At 41.7% G+C, this 12013-nt stretch overlaps 1 protein-coding gene across 1 annotated transcript in view; it reads right to left on the bottom strand.

Moving 5' to 3' along the window:
- CDA (cytidine deaminase) overlaps positions 1–11738 on the bottom strand; it is a 29015-nt gene extending 17277 nt beyond the window's left edge. Inside the window, 2 exon segments of the mRNA XM_072609164.1 lie at positions 11415–11619; positions 11622–11738. Coding sequence (XP_072465265.1) covers positions 11415–11619; positions 11622–11738 — 322 coding nt within the window.
- Between the last annotated feature and the right edge of the window lie 275 nt (positions 11739–12013).

The raw sequence follows: 12013 nt of genomic DNA, 5'->3' as shown, positions 1-12013 counted from the left end.
AATTTATGATCCTGTGATGTCTTTACTAGACAGTGACCTCCTTGGAGGCAAGAGGAGCTATATCCTGTATCCTCCACAAGACTGAGCCCAGTATTCTACACAGAGTCGATGCTTAAGGACATGTGAAGGGAAGACTATATACACAAAACGTGAACAGGTATGGATTGAACCACACTATCCATCACCCAGTCAGCAAATGTTCATTAGAGGGCAGCTAGGTGGGGCAGTGGATAGAGCATCAGGCATAAAGTCAGGAAGATGTGAGTTCCTATTTGACCTCAGACACTTACTAACTGTGTTACCCTTCATATTTCCACTTACCTTCTCCTTCCCTCAGTTTCTTCATTTGTAAAATGGGGATAGCAACAGCACCTACCTCCCAGATTGTTGAGAGGATCTAACGAGATAACGTGTATAACTTTGAAAACTTCAATGTGTAATGATACTGGCTGATATTATCATTTATCAAGTATTTACTATATTCCAGGCACTGTATCAATCTCAATACAGAGATGAATAGTTAAACAGAATAAAATAAGACACAGAGGGGACAACCAATAAATTGTTAGTCTGTCAATAAAAATGTATTAAGCACCTACTATGCCCAAGCATTGTGCTAAGTGTTGAGGATGGCAAAACATAACTACGTTCTTGAGTAACTTTATATTGGAGCAAAATATATTCTTGAGTTGTTTTATTTTGGGGAAAATGTATTCTTGAGTTGTTCTATTTGAGCAGGAATATATTCTTGAGTTACTTTGTTTTAGGGGGAATGTATTCTTGAGTTATTTTATTTTAGGGGGAATGCATTCTTGAGTTGTTTTCTTGAGTTTTTATTTTGGGGGGATGGGAGAGGTAGAGTAGAGGGGGTCCAAACTTCTGATTTCAAAGGTGTAGGGAATTTCCTGTGTGAAAATTCCATCCCCTGATACAATTATATCTTATATATCTTACAATTTTTGAGTGCTGACTGGAAACCCTGAGAACTTGAGTGTCTTGCCAATAATCATATAGCTTTTGTGTATCAGAGGTAGGACTCAATCTCAGGTTTTCCTGATTCTAGAGATGGCCTGTTAAACCCTACTACTTCATAAAGCCCTTCAACGTTGTAAACATAGATAGTTAGTTGATCTTAGTGAACCGTTAAGGTCCTAGAGGGTGGGGACATGTCTCTCTTTTACCCTTGTATCCCTAGTGCTCAGTGCCTGGAACACAGCAGGAGCTTAATAAAATGGTTATTGATTATGTTGTTGCTTAGATTTAAGTATATAGTAAGTAACCTGTTACTATTGCTTCCTAAGCTGGCTAACTTCCTTTCATAAACTTTCAATAAGCATCCACTTACTCCATGACAAGCCCTCTGATGGGCTCAGCAGGGACAGAGGTAAACAAACAAGAGGCAGCTCCTAGCCACAGCATAATATTTAGACAGTTTCATAATCACACCGTCATTTTTACGGACTGTTCCAAGAACACACAAGGAACAGGATGGCTTTCAAAACTCAATAAGTTCTCTACAGATGGGGAAGGTTATACAAAAGGAAGGAAGTAAATGAAAAACGCCCCTCTGTGCCATGAACTAAGCCTTGTATGACTCAGCCTGGAACAGCTGAGATTGAGACATCAGTGTTCTATAAAAAGCTAATCCCAGAAACTCCCCAAATCCTTAGCCATCACTTCAGTTTTTACTGAAACTCAGACACCCAGAGGCAGCAGAGTAGGGTTGAAACAGCCTCCCTGGGTTGGCAGTAAGAAACCCTGAGTTTCAGTTTGAGCTTGGCTGTTTAATTAACTTTGTGGTCCTGGGAGTCTCAGTTTCCTCCCCTGTAAAATAGGGACAATAATCCTTGGAATATGTAGCTCATAAAGATGTTATAAGGAAAGTGCTTTGGGAATAGTAGAGGACCATAGAATAGGAACTGGCATTATCATTATTTATAGGAATTAATATGTTGTCTGGACAAATAAGAACCTGGAAGGAAGTGGGTGATTTTTTAAAAAAATTTTAAGTAGAATGTTCCTTTGATTCTTTGCTATTGCCAGTGACTACCTTGCACCCTACTCCTATTTGTCCTACTTCCCCAGGCTGGCCTACTTTGACTAGTCTGTCACTTGTGAAAATTAGGAGACCCACGTCTTTGGCTCATTATCAAGATTTAGTCATGGATACATGGAATCTTAGGACACAGAGTGTCAGAATATGGAATATTAGAGCAGGGAGGAAATTTTAGAGTACGTAGCTCAACCCTCTTATTTTACAGATGGAATTCTAGAGAACAATAATCCTCTCATTTTACAGGTGAAGAAGGCCCAGAGAGAAGGGCATTGCCCTCACACAGCTAGTTGATGGCAGATGTGTGTGGGAAGAAAGAGAGAACACAAGTCTTTTTGCTCCAAAAGTCTTTTCACTTTACTAGAGTGGATAGAGCACTAGGTTTGGAGTCAGGAAAATTTATCTTCATGAGTTCAAATTCAGTCTCAGGCACTTACTAGCTGTGTGACCCTAGTCAAGTCACCTAACCCTGTTTGCCTCAATTCCTCATCCTCAGTTCTTTCCTGGAGAAGGAGATGGAAAACTGCTGCAGTTTCTTTGCCAAGAAAAACTGAAATGAGGCCACAGAGTCAGGCACAACTGAACAACACCTGACTGCCACTATTTTTCCGATGATGTGAGATCTATAATAAGCCTTTTTTCTGAAGCTCAAAAGTTATCAAAGGTAAAGGCTGGCTGTAAGGAAGATGCTTTTAATGAGGAGCCATGGTTGACTAAGGGGTGCCTGAGCTCAGTGTTTGTGCCCCAGAGAGCAGGCAGGGAAGTAATAAGTGATTTAGAGAAGATGGTTAAGAGAAAATGAAGAGTGTTCTGCTGCCGAATGGAAGGTCTAGCTTGGTGGGGAATACCCCCTCTTCCCTGCAAAAACCAATAGGGGGTGTAGAGGGGCTTGGCACCAACAAAATTACATGGGTTCCCATTCTTCCCCCTTCAAAGGTACACATTTTCACCTCTCATCTATTTGAGTAGAGTATCTGCCCCTAAGAGCAGTTATGACCTAACCACTGTACCTCACCTAGTGCGAAACTGTCTGAGGTGCCTTGGAGAACATTAGGGCCCCCCCACTCCCTTACCACTTCTTGGCTGCAGTAGGCTGAGGACAGGCTCTGTGCTCTGGGTCAGTGGCTGATGAGGAGGATTTCCCCTCCCCTCCTGCCCTCCTCCCTCCTTCTGGGTGGGGCAGAGGGACTCTCAGGGGGAGCAGGCATGGATGGGGTCTGATCAGCTTTTCCAATCTTTTCCAAGCTTCTCTATTTCTCTTGATGGGCACCATGATTCCCCCAGTCACCCAGGCTTGAAGCCTTGGGGGCTGCCCTTGACTCATCTCTTTTACTTACTTCACAGGGCCAATCTTTTGTCAAGTCTTATCAATTATACCCATACAACATCTCTCCACAGACACAGCCACCACCCTAGTTCAGATTTTCATCACCTCTTACTTATACAAACCTTCTAACTGGTCTGCCTGTCTCAAGTTTCTCCCTACTCCAATTCATCCTCTACTCAGCCATCAAAGTCATCTTCCTAAAGGGCAGATCTAACCAGCCTATTCTCCCCTTCCCAGCTCAATGAACTTCAATGGATCAAAACTATAACTATAGTACATTTTATATATGTATGTACATACACATACACATGTACATATTCATGTGCAGATAGCTAGGTGATACAGTGGATAGTACATCAGGCCAGTAGCCAGAAAGACCCGAGTTTCCAATGTGACTTCAGACACTTAATAGCTGTGTGACCTTGGGCAAGTCACTTAAACCTGCTTGCCTCAGTTTCCTCATCTGTAAAATGAGTTGAAGAACAGAATATCAAACCACTCCAGTATCCTTGCCAAGAAAACCCCAAATAGGGTCATAGAGAGTCAGACACAACTGAAAAAGAAAATGACTGAACAACACACACACACACACACGCACTATATTATATATGTGGAAATACTATATAAAACCCCAAATTCATGCTTTTTCTCATCCTTTTAAAAATTTCTATCTTTGTATAAATTTTATAATGTATATTTTGAAACAATATTTTATAGGTATGCATATATATATATATATAAAATGTTTATAAGCAAGAAAATATACATATATTCATGGTATGGCTCAAAAGTGTCATACTGATAGAAGTTTCTACAATGAAATCCCTATTCTGGTCAAAGAAATAAACTTCAGAGCAATAAAATGGTAAAAACAACTTTTTCCCTGAAGGAGCTAACTTGTGTACACAAATAATCAACAAGCATTTATTAAACACCTATAATGTGTCAAGCCCTATGCTGGACCCTAGGAATATGAAGACTAAAAAGTATAAAATACGTAACAAATAAGATAATATATAATAATATATGTTAATATGGACATACTGCATGAATCGAGTATAAAATATACCAAATAAATAATATAATAAAATATATTTTCAAAAAAACATGGCATTTTTTTTTGACAGGGTGGGAATCATTAGCAGTTGGGGGAATCCCAAAAGGCTTCATGAAGAAGATGGCACTCGAGGTTAGCTTTGAAGGAAGGAATGGATTCTAAGTAAGGAGGGAATAGACTGGGAGTCCCATTAGGAAGCTTAGTGCAAGTGAGAGGTGTCCAAGGTCTGAACTAGGGTGGTGGCTGTGAGAGGGAAGAGAAGGGAACAGATGTGAGAGATGTTGGTTGTAAGAGATGTTCTCTAAGTGGAAACAATGAGACCTGGCAACTGAGAGGATGATAACCCATAACTCAAGGATAATGCTAAGGTTATGAGCCTGAGAGCCTGGGAGCAGGGCAGTGTCCTTCAGTTAGTCAAAAAGCATTTATTTATTGGAGAGTCATCATGTGCCAGGCACTATGCTAAGTGCTCAGGGTACAAAGAAAGGGCAAAAAGCAGCCTTTAACCTTAAGGAGCTCAAAGCCTAATGGGGGAGACAACACTAAAAGAACTAGGTGCGTATGAAATCTATGAAGCATAAATGGGGGTAGTCTCAGAGGGAAGGCACTAAGATTGAGGACTATGAAAGGCTTCGTGTAGGTGGGACTTTAGCCGAAACTTGATGGAAGCCAAGGAAGCCAGCTGGTGAGAAGGAAAGTGAAAACATTAGGCATGTAGGACAGTCAGTGAAAATGTTTAGAGGCAGGAGATGGAATTTGAGAAACATCAAGGAGGTCAGTATGCTTGACAAAAATTGCAAAGTTTGAAAGAAGGAAAGGTTTCGGGGAAAGATAACAAATTCTCTTTCAGACATGTTGAATTTGAGATGTCCATAGGACATTCAGTTCAAGATATCTGCAAGGTAGTTGTTGATATGTCTGTAGAAGTTCAGGAAAGAGATTAGGGCTGGACAAAGAGAGAAGGAAGTCAAGTGCATGGATATAATTACTGAATACACAGGAGCTGATGAGGTCAGTTAGAGAGTGTAGAAAGAAGAGAAGGGGGCCAAAGGCAGAGTTGTGGAGAAAATCCACAGTCAAGGGGTTGTAGATAGGTGGGACAGCTAGTTGGTGCAGAGCATAGAGCACCAAGCCTGGAGTCAGGAAGATCAGAGGTCAAATTTGGTCTCAGATACTGTGTAACCCTGGGCAAGTCATTTAACCCCTATTTGCCTCAGTTCCTCATCTATAAAAAGGGACACATTGGAGAAGGAAATGGCAAACTGCTTTAGTATCTTTGGCCCGAGAAAACCTCATGGACTTTCTTGGACACAATTGAACAAGAACAAATATAAATGGCATACGTATATGTATGTATATATGTATAAATAAACACATATATCCGTAACAAATGACCATTCCCCAAAACATAAGTGGTCAATAGTTACGAACAAGCAGTTCTCAAAAGAAAAACTGCAAATTATTCACACCCACATGAAAGAATGCTCCAAATTGCTATTAATAAGAGAAAAGCAAATCAAAACCACCCTGAGGTTTCATATCATACCCTGAAAATTAGCAAAGATGACAAAAATGGCAAAAGTCATTGTTTAAGGGGTTTTGAGCTGATACTCATACTAATACATTGTGGACCTGTGAAGTGGTATGACCATTTTGGAAAGTAACTTGGAATTATGCACATAACATAACTAAATAGTCATACCTTTTGAACCAGAGTCTCCATTTCCGGACTTATACCTCAATGAAGTCATTGATAAGAAAGCCTTCATATGCCAAAATATTTATAGTAGCACTTTTTGTGATAGCTAAGAACTTGAACCAAAGTAGATGCTTATCAGTTGGGGAATGGCTAAACAAACTGTGGAGAGAGTGACTTGATAAAGAGGAGAAATTGCTGGTTGATGACGCTTGATTCACCTACGTACCTGTAAATGACTCACTTGAACACAGGAGCATAGGATTTAGAACCCAAGGGTGCTTAGAGAACATTCAGTTCTGGATAAGGACTCCTTTTTCATGTCCTAAAATATTTCATGGACTTCCATTCCCCACACTTAATAGTATTGGTACTACTAGTTACCACTGATTGAGAAAATATGGAGTAGCAACAAGCTGGTGTTAACTGAATAGGACTTTTAAATAAAATATGCACTTTTATAATCATAAAGCAGCTATATTAGTTACAGTATTACATTCCATAAATAATAAATTTAGATCTGAGGAGGTTACTACTTAGTTGTAGTAGTAACTAAGGTTACTACTTAGCTTGATCCCCTTTATTTTACAAATCAGAAAACTGAGGCCCAAATGATTGCCCACAATCTTACTAGTGGTAAGTGGCAGAGATTCAAACCCAGGTCTTCTCATCCCTCCAAATCAAGCACTTTATCATGATTTGAAAAATGGTAACCCACAAATGTTACAAAGCACACTATTCAGATTATAGAAGATATATTTGCCTATTTATTATATGAGTCATTTAATGAGATAACAGGCATGCTTATGGATTCTCAGATCCCCTGAAATGACTCCCTGTCTGCCCTCATGGGTCTTAGAACCACAGGTATTAATAATCTACTCTAACCTCCTTGACCTTGAACTTTAGCAGGTGCTACAGTCCCTGCCTTCTCAGGAGTCCCAGAAAAGAAAATTCTACCCATCAAAGTTCTTGGCACCATCAGTCCATCACTATCAGAAATGATAAGATTTTATTAATGGAAATATTAAAGAAGATACCTTGCCACCTGTTTTACCGCTGCATCCTCAGGACCATGGGACCTTCCCATCTGACTTGCAGTTAGAACCTCTGTATTGTCTCCCTTTATTAGAATTTGAGCTCCTTGAGAACCTGGAACGACTCACTTTCCTATTTATATCTCCAGCATGTTGGACAGTGCTTTGCATATAACAAGTGGTTATCAAATGCTTATTGATTGATTGATTGGCTTTCTCCAGATGAGGAAGTTGGACTTAGAGCTAGAAGGGATGCTAGACATCTCCTTTTCAACACCATTTTACAGAGGGGGAAAACTGAGGCTCAGGAAACTTAAAGTCACTGTTCAAGGTCACGCAGGTACAAGTTTGTGCTCATATTCTAGCCAACGTGTTGTTTGTCCTTTGTTTTTGAAGAAGACTTATGACACCAGGAAGTGATGTCATGACTTGCAAGTGACTTGGATTGAAGTGAGGCAGAGCAGTGCAGAATCACCAGCCTCACTCTGGAACCCGACAGAGACAAGTAACTGCTCCCTGTTGGGCCATGACAGGCAACCTCTCTCCCTCCCTTACTCAGCCCCACCACCCTACCTGGCTGGCTAAGCATGTGCTATGTTGGCAGCTTCTGGAATAAGTGAAAGAACAGGGCTATGGGCCAAAGGTTAGGCTTGAAGAAGTCCTGATCCCTTGGGTGTCAGTGTCCCAAAGTTCTAACCAGCTTAGTCTAGGGAATTTTGTTTGGGGTCAGCCCTGGGACTGTGATCACAGTGACTAGTGCTAAGACTACAAGCCACTTGGGCACATGGATCTTTTTTTATTTCTTATATATTCCTTCTCAGTTTTTTTTTGGGGGGGGGGTAGGGAGCAGGAATTATCTCCCAAGAGTTCCCACACCATGAATTCTCTTGCTGTTTTATGCCCCTGATGCATCTCTCCCTTTTTCTGGGGCAGCACTGGCTCCCATTTCTCAGAGCTCCTTACACTAGACAAAGGAAAGCTCTTGATTCACAACAACCTCAGAAGGGAGATATGAGGAAACAGGAGCAGGAAAACAGACTTAGCCAGAGACCTACTCTGAGTCAGAGGCACTCAAACCTGAATCTCCAATAAAAGGCAGTGTAGTCTGGTGTTTAGAGGGAGACCTGGGTTTGAAGTGTACCTCAGACACTAACTGGATTATACTGGGAAGCTCACTCCATCTCCCTAAACCTCAGTTTCTTTATCTCTAAAGTGGACAAGGCAGCCTCTGAGTTCCCTTTGGGCACTGTCTGAACTCAGGGGTGGCACAGTGGATAACAGTGAACTTGAAGCAGGAAGACCTGAATTCGAATCCTGCTGTCGTCTACTGTGATTGTCTTGGAGGTATCTTGTTATTTACCTGTTGTCTTTCCTTTAGAAAGATAAGGTCCTTGTTCTAATCCTTCTAGCTAGGTTACCTCAGTCAAATCATTTCACCTTCCTAGCTTTACCTGTAAACTGAGAGCATTGCACCGTGGGATCTGAGGTCACTTCCAGCTCTCATTCTCCATCACCTTGTCTCAGGGACCATATTTTCTACTTTATTTGTACATTCAGAGCTTTGTCCAGCACCTGACTCATAGTAAGTGTTTAATATTGCCTCACTGATGGAATCCTGCCTCAGACACTTGGCAGCTTTGGGGCCATGGGCAAGTCCTACTGCCTGTGATCTTTGGGTTCCTCTTCCGTAAAATATTATTAAAAAAATAAAACAGAATAATAGCACTTCCCTCTCTGAGTCAGTGAGGCTCAGATGAGATAACGTACTTTAAAGAGCTCTATCAATGGCAGCTGTCATTAGTGCTCCAGCCTCAAGATCAACACTCCTTGGGTCTATTATATCTTATGACCTCTCTTCCTCATTCCCTCTACCTCAGCTTTCCCTTTTCCTGTCTCCCACCTGGCAGCATCTATTCATAGCTGGGCACAAGCATTGGTCAATGTAATAAAGGAATCATCATTTATTAAGCACTGATGTGCCAGGCTCTGTGCTAAGTCTTTTACAACTATTCTCTCATTTAATCCTCACCACCATCCTGGGAGAGCGGTGATATATAATGTAATGAGGATTTAATTGTAGTTATTAATTCCTTGGTATATGGCCTATATGTTTGAGGGCCAGAGTACAGGAGTTATAGAAAAAGTGGTTGCTATGACCCTGCTACAATGGTCCAGCTACCATGAGCATCCCTGCTGACCTCAAGTTTACAGGGGCATGAAACTGCTTTTCAGAGTCTAATACAATGGAAGCTGTCATGGAGGAATTCTCAGACCTGTGCTCACTGGAGTCATGGGGTGATCCAAGCTTGGGATAATATTAATAACAACTGACATTGTTGGCACGCATCATCTCCCTTGCTGGGGAATTCGGCAGGGTGAAGTAAAGAGAACACTACCCTGGAGTCAGAGGTCCTGGGTTCAAATCTTGACTATTACTTGTGTGACTTGAGGCAAGTCTATGATCACAAAAATTCTGGATTTTTTTCTAATTAAAAGAATTACAAGCCCCATTTTACAGATAAGGAAACTGAGGCACAGAGGAAGTAACTTGCCCACACAACTAGGAGGTAACAGAGGTGGAGTTTATGATCAGGGTTCAGTGGATTCCAGGCCTAGTCTGCTTTCTATGAGGCTGTGCTGTCTCTTCTAGGCTATACTTGCCTTCTTCACCTTACAAGGTAATTTACCTTATGGTACAATGTTAATAGATCTGGATGTTGAGTCAGAGGGCTTGGATTCAAATCACAGCTTTGCTGCTTACTACCTATGGGTCCTTATGCAAGTCACTCCTTTTCTCTGAACCTCAGTTATCTTATTTGAAAAATAAATTCATCGGAATAGAAGGGGTATCTAAGGTTCTTTCCAGTTGTAAATGCTGTCTTCACCTCAGAGGTCTCATCCCATCCTAATCACCAAGAGGACTTGTTCTCCCTCTTCAGTCTTTCAAATGAGTACAAAATCCTTTCCCTTGCCTCCCCTCTACTACCCCCAGTTCCTATTGGATGATATATCTGGGTCCACTCCTTCTCAGCCAGATTCCAAGGAGATCTGGCCAAACCTGCTTAGGGGAAAGGGGCAACTTTACTTTGGTAATGATGGGAAGTAGTGGTTCAAGGCCCTTTGGAAGGGCTATAAAGCTGTGCATGCCCTTTGACCCAGCAATATCACTACTAGGTCTGTATCCCAAAGAGATCATAAAAAAGGGAAAAGGACCAACGTGTACAAAAATATTTGTAGCAGCTCTTTTTGTGGTGGCAAAGAACTGGAAATTGAGGGGATGCCCATCAACTAGGGAATGGCTGGATAAGCTGTGGTGTATGAATGTAATGGAAAACCATTATTTTATAAGAAATGATGAGCAAGCAGATTTCAGAAAAACCTGGAAAGACTTACATGAACCGATGCTGAGCGAAGTGAGCACACGGTAACACCAACATTGTGGGATGATCAGTTTTGATAGACTTAGCTTTTCTCAGCAATATAATGATGGAAGAAGACTCTGAGACTAGTGATGGAAAATCCTATCCACACCCAGAGAAAAAACTATGGAGCCTGAATGAAGATTGAAGCTTACTATTTTCTCTCTTTTTTTCTTTCTCTTGGTTTTCCCCTTTTTTCCGGATTCTTCCTTCAAAACACGTCTAATGTGGAAATATGTTTAATATGATTGTAAAGTATAGTCTATATCAGATTGCATGCTGTCCAGCAGAGGGGAGAAGGGAAAGGAGGGAAAAAAACACTTTAGAACTCAAAATCTTATCCAAGTGGATGTTGAGAATTATATATATAATTGGAAAAAACTATTAAGTTTTTTTTTAAAAAGGCCCCTTTGGAATACTCTGTGCTAAGACTGTGAGGACACACCCACATAGAGCAAAATGTTGTTTTTTAATCCACAATTTAATATTTTTTAAAAAAACTTTCTGTTTTTAAAAAAAGTTTTAACAGTTTGAAGTTGTCTTATTGAAATATAATTTTATTTACAAGTTCATTTTAATTCATCTTCTAAGATTTAAAAATTAGCAGGAGCATCTCCTGGAGGAGATAATGTTCACCCTGGGAGGCCAACCAGCCCAAATCTCTAACTTTACAGATGAGGAAACCCAGGCCCAGAGAGATTATTTGCCCCATGTCATAAAGCAGGATGTGAATCCAGGTCTCCATCCCTCCAAATCTAGTTCTCTATCTGCCTTTTTCAGTACGTAAGGGCAAGAAATGGGGGAAGGGGTGAACTTTGGGCTTACCTGAAAAAATCTTCCCGTCCAGAGTCAGGAGAGCTGCCCCCACTGGAAAGTTACTGTAGGGACAGTAGGCAAACTCCTTGGCTTCTTGGCCCTTGCAAATGAGCTGCTTAATCTGGGCTGGTTCTAAAGGTCCCTTGGGGCTTGGGCACTGGGCCAGACCAACTGGCGCTTGGGCCATCTCCTTGACCCAGAGCAGTTCTCTTCTCTGAGGTCAGCAGCACGCGGAGCGCAGGCAAGCAGTAGCGGCTGCCGCCTGGGGATGAGAGCTAAGCACCAAAAGGGTGTTGGCTGGAACAGCCAACTGGAGCCTGGGCTTGGGGCCATGACTCCACCCCTCTCCCTCCCCCTCATGGGTGTGTCCTCTACTGTCTCCCCAAGCTTTTGCCTAGTAGGTGTGCTTTCAGAAGGGTGTGTTCGGGTAGAGAGGTCGGAGTGACTAGCCAGTAGGCTGGCGTGTGGGGGAAAGGGGACTTTCACTACGTACGCCCAGGCTCCACAGGTGGACCTGAGTCCAGGGCAGCGGGCTTCAGGTTCCACTCTCTTCCTTGTGCTCTGGGGTTAGGAATCTGCTGACACCCCAGATGAGAAGAGGAGGGGGA

This window comes from Notamacropus eugenii, chromosome 5 (genome assembly GCF_028372415.1).
Source record: "Notamacropus eugenii isolate mMacEug1 chromosome 5, mMacEug1.pri_v2, whole genome shotgun sequence".
NCBI classification, from domain to species: Eukaryota; Metazoa; Chordata; class Mammalia; order Diprotodontia; family Macropodidae; genus Notamacropus; species Notamacropus eugenii.
The sequence above is the reverse complement of the archived record's forward strand: the minus strand, read 5'-3'. Positions and strand labels throughout refer to the sequence as shown.